This window comes from Mya arenaria, chromosome 9 (genome assembly GCF_026914265.1).
Source record: "Mya arenaria isolate MELC-2E11 chromosome 9, ASM2691426v1".
Lineage (NCBI taxonomy): Eukaryota > Metazoa > Mollusca > Bivalvia > Myida > Myidae > Mya > Mya arenaria.
In genome coordinates, this window is record NC_069130.1 from 41,629,125 (window position 1) to 41,651,783 (window position 22,659).

Here is a 22,659-nt window from a genome sequence, read left to right on the forward strand (position 1 = left end):
TGAGATGATCTTTTTTTAAATGTCTCCTCTCTTGCACGACACTTGTAATTCCACATTTTTAGGATCGGCGCTTTGGTCTCCCAAGGACTCTGTTCTAGGCCGTTTCACATTAACGTTTTAGTAAATGCGAACCCGTTTGGATTGTACCAGAATTTGAGATTAAAGATCTGTGCGTACCCCTGGAAGTGCGCATTCTACACCAAATTGAACAGAATAAATAGAGGCTTTTGACGTTGTGCTTATAAACGCGCTAAGTTACGCACACCTAACGGTAAATCTTATGTCCAACAACTTGGGTGAACTTAAGTTTTGAAATTTGAACGTTCGTCAGTATCATTGTTATGAAACACAAAACAAATACCAGTAAATCAAATTTATTTGATAAACTCAGTTTGAACCATTAATCAAAACAAAACGATTTTAAAACATAATAAAACATATTTTCAACGTATTTCGGAAAGACAGAGAGAGCAATATGAAAGGAACGAGAATAGAAAGTATAACAGCACATAATAACAAACAAAACAATGACATATGTTGGTACGATTGCGTATGGGCGTATGACATGTCAACTTTGGCTAATTTGTGGCATGCATCCAGTCAACTCCAGGTATTCCAATGGCGAGTTTTATCAGCTGCTGACCATTGTTAAATCAGAAGGTAAGTCTGAGAGAACTTCCAGCAGATTTACTTAAACGTGATCTGTGACGTGGTTTGTCGCCTGCCGCCCACGACTTGGACTTGACACGGAAGTGACGTAAGTCGTCCACGTGCTCCTGCTGCAACATGGGAACATATTTTTGGGGAAAGCACTGGTCCTGAAAGGAGAAAAACCACAATACATATTTAAATATTATTGGTGTGAATAGTTTAATAATTATATGTATGTCAAACATGAATATCTTAATATAAAATTAAATTATTATTTTTCTTAACTGTTTTATCTTTTAAGTCAAGAAAATGTGACCGGGTACAGCGTGCATTATCGTTCGCCTTGGAAATAAGAAACCAACGTTCACATGCTAAACAAATTTATACCAATAAAATATTAAATATAGCACATACCTGGAACTGGTGATAAAACTCCTTGTATCCGCCTTCCAAGAGGTAAACCTCTGGGAAGTTCAGTTGTGGGTAAGAATCCTTGTTCGATTCACGATCCAGCGATCTAAGATGGCGGTACATCTTTGGGCCTCGTTCTGATGAGAACTCGCAGTGAAAAACGATCACGTGATTCTTTTCTGATGAGGTCATTGTCTCGTTCAGGAAGTTCCGGATGGAGTCCTTTGTGTAGAGATTAATGGCGCCCCGGATATGGCCTCCTTCAAACTCGTACGGGTATCTACAGTCAATGACGGTCAAGTGATCAATATGGTGGTCGTAGTCGCCATTCAGTACAGCTGACATCTGAAAAATATAGCATCATTTTCTGATGAGGATGTTGAGATGGCATTTTCTTTTCAAAATAATAATAACTAGCATTTTAAAATCTTATCTAGAAAATGAAAGCTTTCTATTGAAGAGGGGATTATAAGAAATTAATACATTTTGGATGTGAACGTAAAAAGGCATTTATCGCCTAAAATACTCTGTTATTCAGAACACTGATTTAAGCTTCTTTAGAAATTAAACAAAACTCACCGTTTCCGGCAAAATGGCCATGAGATCCTTGTGTTTGCCGGCCACGGTCGGGAGCCCGTTGTCCCGTGACCCATCTGCCACAAGGTCGGAGTTCGTCGACAGCCGTTCAACCGCCTGAATGACGTCATTCGTAGACGATCGGCTCTCATTTGTGATGACGTCATTGATTTGGGATGACTTCGGGTGGACCTCAGAAGTTCGGCGTCTTTTCTGATCATGGTAAACGTCATTGACGTCAATCCTACGTTTGTTGAAGTTCTTGTAGAAAATTTCCTCCAATGTTGTTTCCTCTGATTTCAGATCGTGGTCAACGGAAAGTTTCTTTCTCATGTTTCTGGAAAGTTAGCAATTTATTGTCATATCGGATTATCAATTTGGAGTGCTAGCAAAAAAAACAAGTTCATTTTATTGTTTACTGAAAAATTTCACAATGATGTTATGATAATAAACAACAATAAAATCAACTTACTGCGCTGCGAAGCGGCGGGCCAACGGTGACACGGAACAAAAATCCAAACTCTGTGGAGGCATTTTTGAAATTTCTATTAAAAGCAGTTCAGTCTAAGTAAGTTGTGTAAACGTAAACGTTTGGTAGAGATATGATGAAATTTGGAAGATCGGCTGTTTTATATACGATCTGAGTCAAAGGCGTTAAGATAATTCAGCTCTTCACTCAAGCACGATGATTGGAGCGGCGGACGCTCTGAGCCGCTCAAGTCAACGCTCATTTACCTACTGAACACCTCAAACGCGGTCCAATTAGCCGCTCATCAAACAATTAGTGTTAACCATTGACAATCTGATGAGTGATTATTGCTGGACAATATTGTTTGTCAGATTGTGATGAAACTTTTACAAGGTATTGGACCAAGAGCAATATTCATGGCGATGTTTAAGATGAAAGAGACTTTTAATGAGATAACATTAGTAGAATATTAGATTGTATCGATATAAACTTTATTGTCATTAGAAGATATGCAGACAGAAACCAGAAAATGACAATATGTATTGCTTTTTGCTAATATCATCTTTCAAAGTGATAGCAGTTTTATTAAGTTGGTAGAAAATGTCACAATTGAGGCGTTTATAAATAATAGATTACGGCCAGTTATATGTGTTTTCAAATGTAGTAAGTAAGCCTAAAATTAGAACGAAAAGTTGAGTATCACATCGTATAATTTTGAATTAAGTGCAGCAGGATTTTGCACTCCCCCTACCCGCACAGAAAATGCACACAAAATGTTTGAAAAGTACGACAACTGCATTACACGATTATAAATTATTATTGAACTGTTTTCTTTTATAATTTTATTACTAAGATGTTTTTGTTGGTGTGTGTGTGTGTTTGTTGTTGCGATATTACAGGCCGAATATCACAAAAATACAAAGTCATATCTCAATCTCAACCAATTTTACTGTATATTATAAAAACTATCAAAATCGTATATGTTTTCACAACTTTTAAAATTGTGTTCTCTTATTGGCAATATTGATTCAAACTTTGGTCAAGATTCCTAAGAACTTTTTTCTACAGCATACAATGTAATTAAGAGCAACTCAATGCTGTTGAAAAATACCCCAACATATGCTTTTGTTATAGTATAAGTTATCTTTGAAACATTGACACAATGTTTTAATCGACACATTCTATGAGGTAATGTTCTTTTTTAAAAATAGTTAAAACATACAATAATGTGTAACATACGATGCTTTTATTCGGTAAAATGAGTTGAAACTAAAGTTCAGCGTTGACCTGAGTATTTTTTTATGATATTGGAGCCAGGTGTTTAATATTGAAAACGCAAAGATTGTTCAATCGTCACTATCCCATCTCAAACTTGGCCCAATTAGCGGCTCATCAATCAGTTTGTGTTTGCCATCGTCACTCTGATGAGTGACTATTAATTGACAATATTGTTTGTCATATGGTGATAAAACTATTAAATGTAAAGGAACCTAGAGCAGTATTCATGGCGCCGGTACAGATGAAATAAATTCCTTTTGAAATTACATTTATTGAAATAACTGATCGTATCTGAGATTCTCAAGTCAAAGTCAATGCCTTATTTATTCTATTTTATAGAACATTAAAACACGAAGTATTACTCGTTAATGAAAATGGTCTCACCGACCCTGTGAATGTCTGGAATATGATAAAAGCATCAGTCATAAGACAAAGGTGTGATTTCTGATATTCTAATTGCCAGAACCTTTTGTGAAACATGTAACGTTGTTGTGGTTTTTGATTTTATAAGGTTAAGATCATCTTTTTTCTCTATAACTTATTTCGAAAGTAAATTCACCCACTTCTGCAGTGAGATGATCTTTTTTTAAATGTCTCCTCTCTTGCACGACACTTGTAATTCCACATTTTTAGGATCGGCGCTTTGGTCTCCCAAGGACTCTGTTCTAGGCCGTTTCACATTAACGTTTTAGTAAATGCGAACCCGTTTGGATTGTACCAGAATTTGAGATTAAAGATCTGTGCGTACCCCTGGAAGTGCGCATTCTACACCAAATTGAACAGAATAAATAGAGGCTTTTGACGTTGTGCTTATAAACGCGCTAAGTTACGCACACCTAACGGTAAATCTTATGTCCAACAACTTGGGTGAACTTAAGTTTTGAAATTTGAACATTCGTCAGTATCATTGTTATGAAACACAAAACAAATACCAGTAAATCAAATTTATTTGATAAACTCAGTTTGAACCATTAATCAAAACAAAACGATTTTAAAACATAATAAAACATATTTTCAACGTATTTCGGAAAGACAGAGAGAGCAATATGAAAGGAACGAGAATAGAAAGTATAACAGCACATAATAACAAACAAAACAATGACATATGTTGGTACGATTGCGTATGGGCGTATGACATGTCAACTTTGGCTAATTTGTGGCATGCATCCAGTCAACTCCAGGTATTCCAATGGCGAGTTTTATCAGCTACTGACCATTGTTAAATCAGAAGGTAAGTCTGAGAGAACTTCCAGCAGATTTACTTAAACGTGATCTGTGACGTGGTTTGTCGCCTGCCGCCCACGACTTGGACTTGACACGGAAGTGACGTAAGTCGTCCACGTGCTCCTGGTGCAACATGGGAACATAGATTTGGGGAAAGCACTGGTCCTGAAAGGAGAAAAACCACAATACATATTTAAATATTATTGGTGTGAATAGTTTAATAATTATATGTATGTCAAACATGAATATCTTAATATAAAATTAAATTATTATTTTTCTTAACTGTTTTATCTTTTAAGTCAAGAAAATGTGACCGGGTACAGCGTGCATTATCGTTCGCCTTGGAAATAAGAAACCAACGTCCACATGCTAAACAAATTTATACCAATAAAATATTAAATATAGCACATACCTGGAACTGGTGATAAAACTCCTTGTATCCGCCTTCCAAGAGGTAAACCTCTGGGAAGTTCAGTTGTGGATAAGAATCCTTGTTCGATTCACGATCCAGCGATCTAAGATGGCGGTACATCTTTGGGCCTCGTTCTGATGAGAACTCGCAGTGAAAAACGATCACGTGATTCTTTTCTGATGAGGTCATTGTCTCGTTCAGGAAGTTCCGGATGGAGTCCTTTGTGTAGAGATTAATGGCGCCCCGGATATGGCCTCCTTCAAACTCGTACGGGTATCTACAGTCAATGACGGTCAAGTGATCAATATGGTGGTCGTAGTCGCCATTCAGTACAGCTGACATCTGAAAAATATAGCATCATTTTCTGATGAGGATGTTGAGATGGCATTTTCTTTTCAAAATAATAATAACTAGCATTTTAAAATCTTATCTAGAAAATGAAAGCTTTCTATTGAAGAGGGGATTATAAGAAATTAATACATTTTGGATGTGAACGTAAAAAGGCATTTATCGCCTAAAATACTCTGTTATTCAGATCACTGATTTAAGCTTCTTTAGAAATTAAACAAAACTCACCGTTTCCGGCAAAATGGCCATGAGATCCTTGTGTTTGCCGGCCACGGTCGGGAGCCCGTTGTCCCGTGACCCATCTGCCACAAGGTCGGAGTTCGTCGACAGCCGTTCAACCGCCTGAATGACGTCACTCGTAGACGATCGGCTCTCATTTGTGATGACGTCATTGATTTGGAATGACTTCGGGTGGACCTCAGAAGTTCGGCGTCTTTTCTGATCATGGTAAACGTCATTGACGTCAATCCTACGTTTGTTGAAGTTCTTGTAGAAAATTTCCTCCAATGTTGTTTCCTCTGATTTCAGATCGCGGTCAACGGAAAGTTTCTTTCTCATGTTTCTGGAAAGTTAGCAATTTATTGTCATATCGGATTATCAATTTGGAGTGCTAGCAAAAAAAAACAAGTTCATTTTATTGTTTACTGAAAAATTTCACAATGATGTTATGATAATAAACAACAATAAAATCAACTTACTGCGCTGCGAAGCGGCGGGCCAACGGTGACACGGAACAAAAATCCAAACTCTGTTGAGGCATTTTTGAAATTTCTATTAAAAGCAGTTCAGTCTAAGTAAGTTGTGTAAACGTAAACGTTTGGTAGAGATATGATGAAATTTGGAGATCGGCTGTTTTATATACGATCTGAGTCAAAGGCGTTAAGATAATTCAGCTGTTCACTCAAGCACGATGATTGGAGCGGCGGACGCTCTGAGCCGCTCAAGTCAACGCTCATTTACCTACTGAACACCTCAAACGCGGTCCAATTAGCCGCTCATCAAACAATTAGTGTTAACCATTGACAATCTGATGAGTGATTATTGCTGGACAATATTGTTTGTCAGATTGTGATGAAACTTTTACAAGGTATTGGACCAAGAGCAATATTCATGGCGATGTTTAAGATGAAAGAGACTTTTAATGAGATAACATTAGTAGAATATTAGATTGTATCGATATAAACTTTATTGTCATTAGAAGATATGCAGACAGAAACCAGAAAATGACAATATGTATTGCTTTTTGCTAATATCATCTTTCAAAGTGATAGCAGTTTTATTAAGTTGGTAGAAAATGTCACAATTGAGGCGTTTATAAATAATAGATTACGGCCAGTTATATGTGTTTTCAAATGTAGTAAGTAAGCCTAAAATTAGAACGAAAAGTTGAGTATCACATCGTATAATTTTGAATTAAGTGCAGCAGGATTTTGCACTCCCCCTACCCGCACAGAAAATGCACACAAAATGTTTGAAAAGTACGACAACTGCATTACACGATTATAAATTATTATTGAACTGTTTTCTTTTATAATTTTATTACTAAGATGTTTTTGTTGGTGTGTGTGTGTGTTTGTTGTTGCGATATTACAGGCCGAATGTCACAAAAATACAAAGTCATATCTCAATCTCAACCAATTTTACTGTATATTATAAAAACTATCAAAATCGTATATGTTTTCACAACTTTTAAAATTGTGTTCTCTTATTGGCAATATTGATTCAAACTTTGGTCAAGATTCCTAAGAACTTTTTTCTACAGCATACAATGTAATTAAGAGCAACTCAATGCTGTTGAAAAATACCCCAACATATGCTTTTGTTATAGTATAAGTTATCTTTGAAACATTGACACAATGTTTTAATCGACACATTCTATGAGGTAATGTTCTTTTTTAAAAATAGTTAAAACATACAATAATGTGTAACATACGATGCTTTTATTCGGTAAAATGAGTTGAAACTAAAGTTCAGCGTTGACCTGAGTATTTTTTTATGATATTGGAGCCAGGTGTTTAATATTGAAAACGCAAAGATTGTTCAATCGTCACTATCCCATCTCAAACTTGGCCCAATTAGCGGCTCATCAATCAGTTTGTGTTTGCCATCGTCACTCTGATGAGTGACTATTAATTGACAATATTGTTTGTCATATGGTGATAAAACTATTAAATGTAAAGGAACCTAGAGCAGTATTCATGGCGCCGGTACAGATGAAATAAATTCCTTTTGAAATTACATTTATTGAAATAACTGATCGTATCTGAGATTCTCAAGTCAAAGTCAATGCCTTATTTATTCTATTTTATAGAACATTAAAACACGAAGTATTACTCGTTAATGAAAATGGTCTCACCGACCCTGTGAATGTCTGGAATATGATAAAAGCATCAGTCATAAGACAAAGGTGTGATTTCTGATATTCTAATTGCCAGAACCTTTTGTGAAACATGTAACGTTGTTGTGGTTTTTGATTTTATAAGGTTAAGATCATCTTTTTTCTCTATAACTTATTTCGAAAGTAAATTCACCCACTTCTGCAGTGAGATGATCTTTTTTTAAATGTCTCCTCTCTTGCACGACACTTGTAATTCCACATTTTTAGGATCGGCGCTTTGGTCTCCCAAGGAATCTGTTCTAGGCCGTTTCACATTAACGTTTTAGTAAATGCGAACCCGTTTGGATTGTACCAGAATTTGAGATTAAAGATCTGTGCGTACCCCTGGAAGTGCGCATTCTACACCAAATTGAACAGAATAAATAGAGGCTTTTGACGTTGTGCTTATAAACGCGCTAAGTTACGCACACCTAACGGTAAATCTTATGTCCAACAACTTGGGTGAACTTAAGTTTTGAAATTTGAACATTCGTCAGTATCATTGTTATGAAACACAAAACAAATACCAGTAAATTAAATTTATTTGATAAACTCAGTTTGAACCATTAATCAAAACAAAACGATTTTAAAACATAATAAAACATATTTTCAACGTATTTCGGAAAGACAGAGAGAGCAATATGAAAGGAACGAGAATAGAAAGTATAACAGCACATAATAACAAACAAAACAATGACATATGTTGGTACGATTGCGTATGGGCGTATGACATGTCAACTTTGGCTAATTTGTGGCATGCATCCAGTCAACTCCAGGTATTCCAATTGCGAGTTTTATCAGCTACTGACCATTGTTAAATCAGAAGGTAAGTCTGAGAGAACTTCCAGCAGATTTACTTAAACGTGATCTGTGACGTGGTTTGTCGCCTGCCGCCCACGACTTGGACTTGACACGGAAGTGACGTAAGTCGTCCACGTGCTCCTGGTGCAACATGGGAACATAGATTTGGGGAAAGCACTGGTCCTGAAAGGAGAAAAACCACAATACATATTTAAATATTATTGGTGTGAATAGTTTAATAATTATATGTATGTCAAACATGAATATCTTAATATAAAATTAAATTATTATTTTTCTTAACTGTTTTATCTTTTAAGTCAAGAAAATGTGACCGGGTACAGCGTGCATTATCGTTCGCCTTGGAAATAAGAAACCAACGTCCACATGCTAAACAAATTTATACCAATAAAATATTAAATATAGCACATACCTGGAACTGGTGATAAAACTCCTTGTATCCGCCTTCCAAGAGGTAAACCTCTGGGAAGTTCAGTTGTGGATAAGAATCCTTGTTCGATTCACGATCCAGCGATCTAAGATGGCGGTACATCTTTGGGCCTCGTTCTGATGAGAACTCGCAGTGAAAAACGATCACGTGATTCTTTTCTGATGAGGTCATTGTCTCGTTCAGGAAGTTCCGGATGGAGTCCTTTGTGTAGAGATTAATGGCGCCCCGGATATGGCCTCCTTCAAACTCGTACGGGTATCTACAGTCAATGACGGTCAAGTGATCAATATGGTGGTCGTAGTCGCCATTCAGTACAGCTGACATCTGAAAAATATAGCATCATTTTCTGATGAGGATGTTGAGATGGCATTTTCTTTTCAAAATAATAATAACTAGCATTTTAAAATCTTATCTAGAAAATGAAAGCTTTCTATTGAAGAGGGGATTATAAGAAATTAATACATTTTGGATGTGAACGTAAAAAGGCATTTATCGCCTAAAATACTCTGTTATTCAGAACACTGATTTAAGCTTCTTTAGAAATTAAACAAAACTCACCGTTTCCGGCAAAATGGCCATGAGATCCTTGTGTTTGCCGGCCACGGTCGGGAGCCCGTTGTCCCGTGACCCATCTGCCACAAGGTCGGAGTTCGTCGACAGCCGTTCAACCGCCTGAATGACGTCACTCGTAGACGATCGGCTCTCATTTGTGATGACGTCATTGATTTGGAATGACTTCGGGTGGACCTCAGAAGTTCGGCGTCTTTTCTGATCATGGTAAACGTCATTGACGTCAATCCTACGTTTGTTGAAGTTCTTGTAGAAAATTTCCTCCAATGTTGTTTCCTCTGATTTCAGATCGTGGTCAACGGAAAGTTTCTTTCTCATGTTTCTGGAAAGTTAGCAATTTATTGTCATATCGGATTATCAATTTGGAGTGCTAGCAAAAAAAACAAGTTCATTTTATTGTTTACTGAAAAATTTCACAATGATGTTATGATAATAAACAACAATAAAATCAACTTACTGCGCTGCGAAGCGGCGGGCCAACGGTGACACGGAACAAAAATCCAAACTCTGTGGAGGCATTTTTGAAATTTCTATTAAAAGCAGTTCAGTCTAAGTAAGTTGTGTAAACGTAAACGTTTGGTAGAGATATGATGAAATTTGGAGATCGGCTGTTTTATATACGATCTGAGTCAAAGGCGTTAAGATAATTCAGCTGTTCACTCAAGCACGATGATTGGAGCGGCGGACGCTCTGAGCCGCTCAAGTCAACGCTCATTTACCTACTGAACACCTCAAACGCGGTCCAATTAGCCGCTCATCAAACAATTAGTGTTAACCATTGACAATCTGATGAGTGATTATTGCTGGACAATATTGTTTGTCAGATTGTGATGAAACTTTTACAAGGTATTGGACCAAGAGCAATATTCATGGCGATGTTTAAGATGAAAGAGACTTTTAATGAGATAACATTAGTAGAATATTAGATTGTATCGATATAAACTTTATTGTCATTAGAAGATATGCAGACAGAAACCAGAAAATGACAATATGTATTGCTTTTTGCTAATATCATCTTTCAAAGTGATAGCAGTTTTATTAAGTTGGTAGAAAATGTCACAATTGAGGCGTTTATAAATAATAGATTACGGCCAGTTATATGTGTTTTCAAATGTAGTAAGTAAGCCTAAAATTAGAACGAAAAGTTGAGTATCACATCGTATAATTTTGAATTAAGTGCAGCAGGATTTTGCACTCCCCCTACCCGCACAGAAAATGCACACAAAATGTTTGAAAAGTACGACAACTGCATTACACGATTATAAATTATTATTGAACTGTTTTCTTTTATAATTTTATTACTAAGATGTTTTTGTTGGTGTGTGTGTGTGTTTGTTGTTGCGATATTACAGGCCGAATATCACAAAAATACAAAGTCATATCTCAATCTCAACCAATTTTACTGTATATTATAAAAACTATCAAAATCGTATATGTTTTCACAACTTTTAAAATTGTGTTCTCTTATTGGCAATATTGATTCAAACTTTGGTCAAGATTCCTAAGAACTTTTTTCTACAGCATACAATGTAATTAAGAGCAACTCAATGCTGTTGAAAAATACCCCAACATATGCTTTTGTTATAGAAACATTGAAACATTGACACAATGTTTTAATCGACACATTCTATGAGGTAATGTTCTTTTTTAAAAATAGTTAAAACATACAATAATGTGTAACATACGATGCTTTTATTCGGTAAAATGAGTTGAAACTAAAGTTCAGCGTTGACCTGAGTATTTTTTTATGATATTGGAGCCAGGTGTTTAATATTGAAAACGCACAGATTGTTCAATCGTCACTATCCCATCTCAAACTTGGCCCAATTAGCGGCTCATCAATCAGTTTGTGTTTGCCATCGTCACTCTGATGAGTGACTATTAATTGACAATATTGTTTGTCATATGGTGATAAAACTATTAAATGTAAAGGAACCTAGAGCAGTATTCATGGCGCCGGTACAGATGAAATAAATTCCTTTTGAAATTACATTTATTGAAATAACTGATCGTATCTGAGATTCTCAAGTCAAAGTCAATGCCTTATTTATTCTATTTTATAGAACATTAAAACACGAAGTATTACTCGTTAATGAAAATGGTCTCACCGACCCTGTGAATGTCTGGAATATGATAAAAGCATCAGTCATAAGACCAAGGTGTGATTTCTGATATTCTAATTGCCAGAACCTTTTGTGAAACATGTAACGTTGTTGTGGTTTTTGATTTTATAAGGTTAAGATCATCTTTTTTCTCTATAACTTATTTCGAAAGTAAATTCACCCACTTCTGCAGTGAGATGATCTTTTTTTAAATGTCTCCTCTCTTGCACGACACTTGTAATTCCACATTTTTAGGATCGGCGCTTTGGTCTCCCAAGGACTCTGTTCTAGGCCGTTTCACATTAACGTTTTAGTAAATGCGAACCCGTTTGGATTGTACCAGAATTTGAGATTAAAGATCTGTGCGTACCCCTGGAAGTGCGCATTCTACACCAAATTGAACAGAATAAATAGAGGCTTTTGACGTTGTGCTTATAAACGCGCTAAGTTACGCACACCTAACGGTAAATCTTATGTCCAACAACTTGGGTGAACTTAAGTTTTGAAATTTGAACGTTCGTCAGTATCATTGTTATGAAACACAAAACAAATACCAGTAAATCAAATTTATTTGATAAACTCAGTTTGAACCATTAATCAAAACAAAACGATTTTAAAACATAATAAAACATATTTTCAACGTATTTCGGAAAGACAGAGAGAGCAATATGAAAGGAACGAGAATAGAAAGTATAACAGCACATAATAACAAACAAAACAATGACATATGTTGGTACGATTGCGTATGGGCGTATGACATGTCAACTTTGGCTAATTTGTGGCATGCATCCAGTCAACTCCAGGTATTCCAATGGCGAGTTTTATCAGCTGCTGACCATTGTTAAATCAGAAGGTAAGTCTGAGAGAACTTCCAGCAGATTTACTTAAACGTGATCTGTGACGTGGTTTGTCGCCTGCCGCCCACGACTTGGACTTGACACGGAAGTGACGTAAGTCGTCCACGTGCTCCTGCTGCAACATGGGAACATATTTTTGGGGAAAGCACTGGTCCTGAAAGGAGAAAAACCACAATACATATTTAAATATTATTGGTGTGAATAGTTTAATAATTATATGTATGTCAAACATGAATATCTTAATATAAAATTAAATTATTATTTTTCTTAACTGTTTTATCTTTTAAGTCAAGAAAATGTGACCGGGTACAGCGTGCATTATCGTTCACCTTGGAAATAAGAAACCAACGTTCACATGCTAAACAAATTTATACCAATAAAATATTAAATATAGCACATACCTGGAACTGGTGATAAAACTCCTTGTATCCGCCTTCCAAGAGGTAAACCTCTGGGAAGTTCAGTTGTGGGTAAGAATCCTTGTTCGATTCACGATCCAGCGATCTAAGATGGCGGTACATCTTTGGGCCTCGTTCTGATGAGAACTCGCAGTGAAAAACGATCACGTGATTCTTTTCTGATGAGGTCATTGTCTCGTTCAGGAAGTTCCGGATGGAGTCCTTTGTGTAGAGATTAATGGCGCCCCGGATATGGCCTCCTTCAAACTCGTACGGGTATCTACAGTCAATGACGGTCAAGTGATCAATATGGTGGTCGTAGTCGCCATTCAGTACAGCTGACATCTGAAAAATATAGCATCATTTTCTGATGAGGATGTTGAGATGGCATTTTCTTTTCAAAATAATAATAACTAGCATTTTAAAATCTTATCTAGAAAATGAAAGCTTTCTATTGAAGAGGGGATTATAAGAAATTAATACATTTTGGATGTGAACGTAAAAAGGCATTTATCGCCTAAAATACTCTGTTATTCAGAACACTGATTGAAGCTTTTTTAGAAATTAAACAAAACTCACCGTTTCCGGCAAAATGGCCATGAGATCCTTGTGTTTGCCGGCCACGGTCGGGAGCCCGTTGTCCCGTGACCCATCTGCCACAAGGTCGGAGTTCGTCGACAGCCGTTCAACCGCCTGAATGACGTCACTCGTAGACGATCGGCTCTCATTTGTGATGACGTCATTGATTTGGGATGACTTCGGGTGGACCTCAGAAGTTCGGCGTCTTTTCTGATCATGGTAAACGTCATTGACGTCAATCCTACGTTTGTTGAAGTTCTTGTAGAAAATTTCCTCCAATGTTGTTTCCTCTGATTTCAGATCGTGGTCAACGGAAAGTTTCTTTCTCATGTTTCTGGAAAGTTAGCAATTTATTGTCATATCGGATTATCAATTTGGAGTGCTAGCAAAAAAAACAAGTTCATTTTATTGTTTACTGAAAAATTTCACAATGATGTTATGATAATAAACAACAATAAAATCAACTTACTGCGCTGCGAAGCGGTGGGCCAACGGTGACACGGAACAAAAATCCAAACTCTGTGGAGGCATTTTTGAAATTTCTATTAAAAGCAGTTCAGTCTAAGTAAGTTGTGTAAACGTAAACGTTTGGTAGAGATATGATGAAATTTGGAAGATCGGCTGTTTTATATACGATCTGAGTCAAAGGCGTTAAGATAATTCAGCTGTTCACTCAAGCACGATGATTGGAGCGGCGGACGCTCTGAGCCGCTCAAGTCAACGCTCATTTACCTACTGAACACCTCAAACGCGGTCCAATTAGCCGCTCATCAAACAATTAGTGTTAACCATTGACAATCTGATGAGTGATTATTGCTGGACAATATTGTTTGTCAGATTGTGATGAAACTTTTACAAGGTATTGGACCAAGAGCAATATTCATGGCGATGTTTAAGATGAAAGAGACTTTTAATGAGATAACATTAGTAGAATATTAGATTGTATCGATATAAACTTTATTGTCATTAGAAGATATGCAGACAGAAACCAGAAAATGACAATATGTATTGCTTTTTGCTAATATCATCTTTCAAAGTAATAGCAGTTTTATTAAGTTGGTAGAAAATGTCACAATTGAGGCGTTTATAAATAATAGATTACGGCCAGTTATATGTGTTTTCAAATGTAGTAAGTAAGCCTAAAATTAGAACGAAAAGTTGAGTATCACATCGTATAATTTTGAATTAAGTGCAGCAGGATTTTGCACTCCCCCTACCCGCACAGAAAATGCACACAAAATGTTTGAAAAGTACGACAACTGCATTACACGATTATAAATTATTATTGAACTGTTTTCTTTTATAATTTTATTACTAAGATGTTTTTGTTGGTGTGTGTGTGTTTGTTGTTGCGATATTACAGGCCGAATATCACAAAAATACAAAGTCATATCTCAATCTCAACCAATTTTACTGTATATTATAAAAACTATCAAAATCGTATATGTTTTCACAACTTTTAAAATTGTGTTCTCTTATTGGCAATATTGATTCAAACTTTGGTCAAGATTCCTAAGAACTTTTTTCTACAGCATACAATGTAATTAAGAACAACTCAATGCTGTTGAAAATTACCCCAACATATGCTTTTGTTATAGTAAAAGTTATCTTTGAAACATTGACACAATGTTTTAATCGACACATTCTATGAGGTAATGTTCTTTTTTAAAAATAGTTAAAACATACAATAATGTGTAACATACGATGCTTTTATTCGGTAAAATGAGTTGAAACTAAAGTTCAGCGTTGACCTGAGTATTTTTTTATGATATTGGAGCCAGGTGTTTAATATTGAAAACGCAAAGATTGTTCAATCGTCACTATCCCATCTCAAACTTGGCCCAATTAGCGGCTCATCAATCAGTTTGTGTTTGCCATCGTCACTCTGATGAGTGACTATTAATTGACAATATTGTTTGTCATATGGTGATAAAACTATTAAATGTAAAGGAACCTAGAGCAGTATTCATGGCGCCGGTACAGATGAAATAAATTCCTTTTGAAATTACATTTATTGAAATAACTGATCGTATCTGAGATTCTCAAGTCAAAGTCAATGCCTTATTTATTCTATTTTATAGAACATTAAAACACGAAGTATTACTCGTTAATGAAAATGGTCTCACCGACCCTGTGAATGTCTGGAATATGATAAAAGCATCAGTCATAAGACCAAGGTGTGATTTCTGATATTCTAATTGCCAGAACCTTTTGTGAAACATGTAACGTTGTTGTGGTTTTTGATTTTATAAGGTTAAGATCATCTTTTTTCTCTATAACTTATTTCGAAAGTAAATTCACCCACTTCTGCAGTGAGATGATCTTTTTTTTAAATGTCTCCTCTCTTGCACGACACTTGTAATTCCACATTTTTAGGATCGGCGCTTTGGTCTCCCAAGGACTCTGTTCTAGGCCGTTTCACATTAACGTTTTAGTAAATGCGAACCCGTTTGGATTGTACCAGAATTTGAGATTAAAGATCTGTGCGTACCCCTGGAAGTGCGCATTCTACACCAAATTGAACAGAATAAATAGAGGCTTTTGACGTTGTGCTTATAAACGCGCTAAGTTACGCACACCTAACGGTAAATCTTATGTCCAACAACTTGGGTGAACTTAAGTTTTGAAATTTGAACATTCGTCAGTATCATTGTTATGAAACACAAAACAAATACCAGTAAATCAAATTTATTTGATAAACTCAGTTTGAACCATTAATCAAAACAAAACGATTTTAAAACATAATAAAACATATTTTCAACGTATTTCGGAAAGACAGAGAGAGCAATATGAAAGGAACGAGAATAGAAAGTATAACAGCACATAATAACAAACAAAACAATGACATATGTTGGTACGATTGCGTATGGGCGTATGACATGTCAACTTTGGCTAATTTGTGGCATGCATCCAGTCAACTCCAGGTATTCCAATGGCGAGTTTTATCAGCTGCTGACCATTGTTAAATCAGAAGGTAAGTCTGAGAGAACTTCCAGCAGATTTACTTAAACGTGATCTGTGACGTGGTTTGTCGCCTGCCGCCCACGACTTGGACTTGACACGGAAGTGACGTAAGTCGTCCACGTGCTCCTGCTGCAACATGGGAACATATTTTTGGGGAAAGCACTGGTCTTGAAAGGAGAAAAACCACAATACATATTTAAATATTATTGGTGTGAATAGTTTAATAATTATATGTATGTCAAACATGAATATCTTAATATAAAATTAAATTATTATTTTTCTTAACTGTTTTATCTTTTAAGTCAAGAAAATGTGACCGGGTACAGCGTGCATTATCGTTCGCCTTGGAAATAAGAAACCAACGTCCACATGCTAAACAAATTTATACCAATAAAATATTAAATATAGCACATACCTGGAACTGGTGATAAAACTCCTTGTATCCGCCTTCCAAGAGGTAAACCTCTGGGAAGTTCAGTTGTGGGTAAGAATCCTTGTTCGATTCACGATCCAGCGATCTAAGATGGCGGTACATCTTTGGGCCTCGTTCTGATGAGAACTCGCAGTGAAAAACGATCACGTGATTCTTTTCTGATGAGGTCATTGTCTCGTTCAGGAAGTTCCGGATGGAGTCCTTTGTGTAGAGATTAATGGCGCCCCGGATATGGCCTCCTTCAAACTCGTACGGGTATCTACAGTCAATGACGGTCAAGTGATCAATATGGTGGTCGTAGTCGCCATTCAGTACAGCTGACATCTGAAAAATATAGCATCATTTTCTGATGAGGATGTTGAGATGGCATTTTCTTTTCAAAATAATAATAACTAGCATTTTAAAATCTTATCTAGAAAATGAAAGCTTTCTATTGAAGAGGGGATTATAAGAAATTAATACATTTTGGATGTGAACGTAAAAAGGCATTTATCGCCTAAAATACTCTGTTATTCAGAACACTGATTTAAGCTTCTTTAGAAATTAAACAAAACTCACCGTTTCCGGCAAAATGGCCATGAGATCCTTGTGTTTGCCGGCCACGGTCGGGAGCCCGTTGTCCCGTGACCCATCTGCCACAAGGTCGGAGTTCGTCGACAGCCGTTCAACCGCCTGAATGACGTCACTCGTAGACGATCGGCTCTCATTTGTGATGACGTCATTGATTTGGGATGACTTCGGGTGGACCTCAGAAGTTCGGCGTCTTTTCTGATCATGGTAAACGTCATTGACGTCAATCCTACGTTTGTTGAAGTTCTTGTAGAAAATTTCCTCCAATGTTGTTTCCTCTGATTTCAGATCGTGGTCAACGGAAAGTTTCTTTCTCATGTTTCTGGAAAGTTAGCAATTTATTGTCATATCGGATTATCAATTTGGAGTGCTAGCAAAAAAAACAAGTTCATTTTATTGTTTACTGAAAAATTTCACAATGATGTTATGATAATAAACAACAATAAAATCAACTTACTGCGCTGCGAAGCGGTGGGCCAACGGTGACACGGAACAAAAATCCAAACTCTGTGGAGGCATTTTTGAAATTTCTATTAAAAGCAGTTCAGTCTAAGTAAGTTGTGTAAACGTAAACGTTTGGTAGAGATATGATGAAATTTGGAAGATCGGCTGTTTTATATACGATCTGAGTCAAAGGCGTTAAGATAATTCAGCTCTTCACTCAAGCACGATGATTGGAGCGGCGGACGCTCTGAGCCGCTCAAGTCAACGCTCATTTACCTACTGAACACCTCAAACGCGGTCCAATTAGCCGCTCATCAAACAATTAGTGTTAACCATTGACAATCTGATGAGTGATTATTGCTGGACAATATTGTTTGTCAGATTGTGATGAAACTTTTACAAGGTATTGGACCAAGAGCAATATTCATGGCGATGTTTAAGATGAAAGAGACTTTTAATGAGATAACATTAGTAGAATATTAGATTGTATCGATATAAACTTTATTGTCATTAGAAGATATGCAGACAGAAACCAGAAAATGACAATATGTATTGCTTTTTGCTAATATCATCTTTCAAAGTGATAGCAGTTTTATTAAGTTGGTAGAAAATGTCACAATTGAGGCGTTTATAAATAATAGATTACGGCCAGTTATATGTGTTTTCAAATGTAGTAAGTAAGCCTAAAATTAGAACGAAAAGTTGAGTATCACATCGTATAATTTTGAATTAAGTGCAGCAGGATTTTGCACTCCCCCTACCCGCACAGAAAATGCACACAAAATGTTTGAAAAGTACGACAACTGCATTACACGATTATAAATTATTATTGAACTGTTTTCTTTTATAATTTTATTACTAAGATGTTTTTGTTGGTGTGTGTGTGTGTTTGTTGTTGCGATATTACAGGCCGAATGTCACAAAAATACAAAGTCATATCTCAATCTCAACCAATTTTACTGTATATTATAAAAACTATCAAAATCGTATATGTTTTCACAACTTTTAAAATTGTGTTCTCTTATTGGCAATATTGATTCAAACTTTGGTCAAGATTCCTAAGAACTTTTTTCTACAGCATACAATGTAATTAAGAGCAACTCAATGCTGTTGAAAAATACCCCAACATATGCTTTTGTTATAGTATAGGTTATCTTTGAAACATTGACACAATGTTTTAATCGACACATTCTATGAGGTAATGTTCTTTTTTAAAAATAGTTAAAACATACAATAATGTGTAACATACGATGCTTTTATTCGGTAAAATGAGTTGAAACTAAAGTTCAGCGTTGACCTGAGTATTTTTTTATGATATTGGAGCCAGGTGTTTAATATTGAAAACGCAAAGATTGTTCAATCGTCACTATCCCATCTCAAACTTGGCCCAATTAGCGGCTCATCAATCAGTTTGTGTTTGCCATCGTCACTCTGATGAGTGACTATTAATTGACAATATTGTTTGTCATATGGTGATAAAACTATTAAATGTAAAGGAACCTAGAGCAGTATTCATGGCGCCGGTACAGATGAAATAAATTCCTTTTGAAATTACATTTATTGAAATAACTGATCGTATCTGAGATTCTCAAGTCAAAGTCAATGCCTTATTTATTCTATTTTATAGAACATTAAAACACGAAGTATTACTCGTTAATGAAAATGGTCTCACCGACCCTGTGAATGTCTGGAATATGATAAAAGCATCAGTCATAAGACCAAGGTGTGATTTCTGATATTCTAATTGCCAGAACCTTTTGTGAAACATGTAACGTTGTTGTGGTTTTTGATTTTATAAGGTTAAGATCATCTTTTTTCTCTATAACTTATTTCGAAAGTAAATTCACCCACTTCTGCAGTGAGATGATCTTTTTTTAAATGTCTCCTCTCTTGCACGACACTTGTAATTCCACATTTTTAGGATCGGCGCTTTGGTCTCCCAAGGCCGTTTCACATTAACGTTTTAGTAAATGCGAACCCGTTTGGATTGTACCAGAATTTGAGATTAAAGATCTGTGCGTACCCTTGGAAGTGCGCATTCTACACCAAATTGAACAGAATAAATAGAGGTTTTTGACGTTGTGCTTATAAACGCGCTAAGTTACGCACACCTAACGGTAAATCTTATGTCCAACAACTTGGGTGAACTTAAGTTTTGAAATTTGAACATTCGTCAGTATCATTGTTATGAAACAAAACAAATACCAGTAAATCAAATTTATTTGATAAACTCAGTTTGAACCATTAATCAAAACAAAACGATTTTAAAACATAATAAAACATATTTTCAACGTATTTCGGAAAGACAGAGAGAGCAATATGAAAGGAACGAGAATAGAAAGTATAACAGCACATAATAACAAACAAAACAATGACATATGTTGGTACGATTGCGTATGGGCGTATGACATGTCAACTTTGCTCATTTGTGGCATGCATCCAGTCAACTCCAGGTATTCCAATGGCGAGTTTTATCAGCTACTGACCATTGTTAAATCAGAAGGTAAGTCTGAGAGAACTTCCAGCAGATTTACTTAAACGTGATCTGTGACGTGGTTTGTCGCCTGCCGCCCACGACTTGGACTTGACACGGAAGTGACGTAAGTCGTCCACGTGCTCCTGCTGCAACATGGGAACATAGATTTGGGGAAAGCACTGGTCCTGAAAGGAGAAAAACCACAATACATATTTAAATATTATTGGTGTGAATAGTTTAATAATTATATGTATGTCAAACATGAATATCTTAATATAAAATTAAATTATTATTTTTCTTAACTGTTTTATCTTTTAAGTCAAGAAAATGTGACCGGGTACAGCGTGCATTATCGTTCGCCTTGGAAATAAGAAACCAACGTCCACATGCTAAACAAATTTATACCAATAAAATATTAAATATAGCACATACCTGGAACTGGTGATAAAACTCCTTGTATCCGCCTTCCAAGAGGTAAACCTCTGGGAAGTTCAGTTGTGGATAAGAATCCTTGTTCGATTCACGATCCAGCGATCTAAGATGGCGGTACATCTTTGGGCCTCGTTCTGATGAGAACTCGCAGTGAAAAACGATCACGTGATTCTTTTCTGATGAGGTCATTGTCTCGTTCAGGAAGTTCCGGATGGAGTCCTTTGTGTAGAGATTAATGGCGCCCCGGATATGGCCTCCTTCAAACTCGTACGGGTATCTACAGTCAATGACGGTCAAGTGATCAATATGGTGGTCGTAGTCGCCATTCAGTACAGCTGACATCTGAAAAATATAGCATCATTTTCTGATGAGGATGTTGAGATGGCATTTTCTTTTCAAAATAATAATAACTAGCATTTTAAAATCTTATCTAGAAAATGAAAGCTTTCTATTGAAGAGGGGATTATAAGAAATTAATACATTTTGGATGTGAACGTAAAAAGGCATTTATCGCCTAAAATACTCTGTTATTCAGAACACTGATTTAAGCTTCTTTAAAAATTAAACAAAACTCACCGTTTCCGGCAAAATGGCCATGAGATCCTTGTGTTTGCCGGCCACGGTCGGGAGCCCGTTGTCCCGTGACCCATCTGCCACAAGGTCGGAGTTCGTCGACAGCCGTTCAACCGCCTGAATGACGTCACTCGTAGACGATCGGCTCTCATTTGTGATGACGTCATTGATTTGGGATGACTTCGGGTGGACCTCAGAAGTTCGGCGTCTTTTCTGATCATGGTAAACGTCATTGACGTCAATCCTACGTTTGTTGAAGTTCTTGTAGAAAATTTCCTCCAATGTTGTTTCCTCTGATTTCAGATCGTGGTCAACGGAAAGTTTCTTTCTCATGTTTCTGGAAAGTTAGCAATTTATTGTCATATCGGATTATCAATTTGGAGTGCTAGCAAAAAAAACAAGTTCATTTTATTGTTAACTGAAAAATTTCACAATGATGTTATGATAATAAACAACAATAAAATCAACTTACTGCGCTGCGAAGCGGTGGGCCAACGGTGACACGGAACAAAAATCCAAACTCTGTGGAGGCATTTTTGAAATTTCTATTAAAAGCAGTTCAGTCTAAGTAAGTTGTGTAAACGTAAACGTTTGGTAGAGATATGATGAAATTTGGAAGATCGGCTGTTTTATATACGATCTGAGTCAAAGGCGTTAAGATAATTCAGCTGTTCACTCAAGCACGATGATTGGAGCGGCGGACGCTCTGAGCCGCTCAAGTCAACGCTCATTTACCTACTGAACACCTCAAACGCGGTCCAATTAGCCGCTCATCAAACAATTAGTGTTAACCATTGACAATCTGATGAGTGATTATTGCTGGACAATATTGTTTGTCAGATTGTGATGAAACTTTTACAAGGTATTGGACCAAGAGCAATATTCATGGCGATGTTTAAGATGAAAGAGACTTTTAATGAGATAACATTAGTAGAATATTAGATTGTATCGATATAAACTTTATTGTCATTAGAAGATATGCAGACAGAAACCAGAAAATGACAATATGTATTGCTTTTTGCTAATATCATCTTTCAAAGTGATAGCAGTTTTATTAAGTTGGTAGAAAATGTCACAATTGAGGCGTTTATAAATAATAGATTACGGCCAGTTATATGTGTTTTCAAATGTAGTAAGTAAGCCTAAAATTAGAACGAAAAGTTGAGTATCACATCGTATAATTTTGAATTAAGTGCAGCAGGATTTTGCACTCCCCCTACCCGCACAGAAAATGCACACAAAATGTTTGAAAAGTACGACAACTGC

General features: G+C 36.3%; 6 protein-coding genes across 6 annotated transcripts; all 6 read right to left on the reverse strand.

Moving 5' to 3' along the window:
- Positions 1-653: 653 nt before the first annotated feature.
- Positions 654-1,971, reverse strand: LOC128246015 (M-phase inducer phosphatase 1-like). The gene is made up of 3 exons (XM_052964226.1): positions 1,642-1,971; positions 1,066-1,407; positions 654-818 (listed from the first exon to the last, which is right to left on the reverse strand). Exons 1-3 carry the CDS (start codon positions 1,969-1,971, stop codon positions 654-656), a joined length of 837 nt encoding a protein of 278 aa, XP_052820186.1.
- A 2,638-nt stretch (positions 1,972-4,609) lies between these two features.
- Positions 4,610-5,633, reverse strand: LOC128203328 (M-phase inducer phosphatase 1-like). Its single transcript, XM_052904713.1, has 3 exons — positions 5,598-5,633; positions 5,022-5,363; positions 4,610-4,774 (listed from the first exon to the last, which is right to left on the reverse strand). Exons 1-3 carry the CDS (start codon positions 5,616-5,618, stop codon positions 4,610-4,612), a joined length of 528 nt encoding a protein of 175 aa, XP_052760673.1. The 5' UTR covers positions 5,619-5,633.
- A 2,932-nt stretch (positions 5,634-8,565) lies between these two features.
- Positions 8,566-9,589, reverse strand: LOC128203329 (M-phase inducer phosphatase 1-like). The gene is made up of 3 exons (XM_052904714.1): positions 9,554-9,589; positions 8,978-9,319; positions 8,566-8,730 (listed from the first exon to the last, which is right to left on the reverse strand). The coding sequence occupies exons 1-3, from the start codon at positions 9,572-9,574 to the stop codon at positions 8,566-8,568; spliced, it is 528 nt and encodes a 175-aa protein (XP_052760674.1). The 5' UTR covers positions 9,575-9,589.
- Positions 9,590-12,513: 2,924 nt separating this feature from the next.
- LOC128246016 (M-phase inducer phosphatase 1-like) lies at positions 12,514-13,831 on the reverse strand. The gene is made up of 3 exons (XM_052964227.1): positions 13,502-13,831; positions 12,926-13,267; positions 12,514-12,678 (listed from the first exon to the last, which is right to left on the reverse strand). The coding sequence occupies exons 1-3, from the start codon at positions 13,829-13,831 to the stop codon at positions 12,514-12,516; spliced, it is 837 nt and encodes a 278-aa protein (XP_052820187.1).
- Positions 13,832-16,468: 2,637 nt separating this feature from the next.
- On the reverse strand, positions 16,469-17,786 carry LOC128246017 (M-phase inducer phosphatase 1-like). The gene is made up of 3 exons (XM_052964228.1): positions 17,457-17,786; positions 16,875-17,222; positions 16,469-16,627 (listed from the first exon to the last, which is right to left on the reverse strand). Exons 1-3 carry the CDS (start codon positions 17,784-17,786, stop codon positions 16,469-16,471), a joined length of 837 nt encoding a protein of 278 aa, XP_052820188.1.
- Positions 17,787-20,408: 2,622 nt separating this feature from the next.
- On the reverse strand, positions 20,409-21,726 carry LOC128246019 (M-phase inducer phosphatase 1-like). Its single transcript, XM_052964229.1, has 3 exons — positions 21,397-21,726; positions 20,821-21,162; positions 20,409-20,573 (listed from the first exon to the last, which is right to left on the reverse strand). Exons 1-3 carry the CDS (start codon positions 21,724-21,726, stop codon positions 20,409-20,411), a joined length of 837 nt encoding a protein of 278 aa, XP_052820189.1.
- Between the last annotated feature and the right edge of the window lie 933 nt (positions 21,727-22,659).

Bases quoted from the DNA above. Each gene is read 5' to 3' on its own strand.
- LOC128246015 (XM_052964226.1), bottom strand. From the start codon at position 1,971: ATGAGAAAGAAACTTTCCGTTGACCACGATCTGAAATCAGAGGAAACA. The intron at 1,408-1,641 runs GTGAGTTTTGTT...TATATTTTTCAG, and splicing joins TGGCCATTTTGCCGGAAACG to ATGTCAGCTGTACTGAATGG. The intron at 819-1,065 runs GTATGTGCTATA...TTCTCCTTTCAG, and splicing joins AGTTTTATCACCAGTTCCAG to GACCAGTGCTTTCCCCAAAA.
- LOC128203328 (XM_052904713.1), bottom strand. From the start codon at position 5,618: ATGGCCATTTTGCCGGAAACG. The intron at 5,364-5,597 runs GTGAGTTTTGTT...TATATTTTTCAG, and splicing joins TGGCCATTTTGCCGGAAACG to ATGTCAGCTGTACTGAATGG. The intron at 4,775-5,021 runs GTATGTGCTATA...TTCTCCTTTCAG, and splicing joins AGTTTTATCACCAGTTCCAG to GACCAGTGCTTTCCCCAAAT.
- LOC128203329 (XM_052904714.1), bottom strand. From the start codon at position 9,574: ATGGCCATTTTGCCGGAAACG. The intron at 9,320-9,553 runs GTGAGTTTTGTT...TATATTTTTCAG, and splicing joins TGGCCATTTTGCCGGAAACG to ATGTCAGCTGTACTGAATGG. The intron at 8,731-8,977 runs GTATGTGCTATA...TTCTCCTTTCAG, and splicing joins AGTTTTATCACCAGTTCCAG to GACCAGTGCTTTCCCCAAAT.
- LOC128246016 (XM_052964227.1), bottom strand. From the start codon at position 13,831: ATGAGAAAGAAACTTTCCGTTGACCACGATCTGAAATCAGAGGAAACA. The intron at 13,268-13,501 runs GTGAGTTTTGTT...TATATTTTTCAG, and splicing joins TGGCCATTTTGCCGGAAACG to ATGTCAGCTGTACTGAATGG. The intron at 12,679-12,925 runs GTATGTGCTATA...TTCTCCTTTCAG, and splicing joins AGTTTTATCACCAGTTCCAG to GACCAGTGCTTTCCCCAAAA.
- LOC128246017 (XM_052964228.1), bottom strand. From the start codon at position 17,786: ATGAGAAAGAAACTTTCCGTTGACCACGATCTGAAATCAGAGGAAACA. The intron at 17,223-17,456 runs GTGAGTTTTGTT...TATATTTTTCAG, and splicing joins TGGCCATTTTGCCGGAAACG to ATGTCAGCTGTACTGAATGG. The intron at 16,628-16,874 runs GCTATATTTAAT...TTTCAAGACCAG, and splicing joins ATCACCAGTTCCAGGTATGT to TGCTTTCCCCAAAAATATGT.
- LOC128246019 (XM_052964229.1), bottom strand. From the start codon at position 21,726: ATGAGAAAGAAACTTTCCGTTGACCACGATCTGAAATCAGAGGAAACA. The intron at 21,163-21,396 runs GTGAGTTTTGTT...TATATTTTTCAG, and splicing joins TGGCCATTTTGCCGGAAACG to ATGTCAGCTGTACTGAATGG. The intron at 20,574-20,820 runs GTATGTGCTATA...TTCTCCTTTCAG, and splicing joins AGTTTTATCACCAGTTCCAG to GACCAGTGCTTTCCCCAAAT.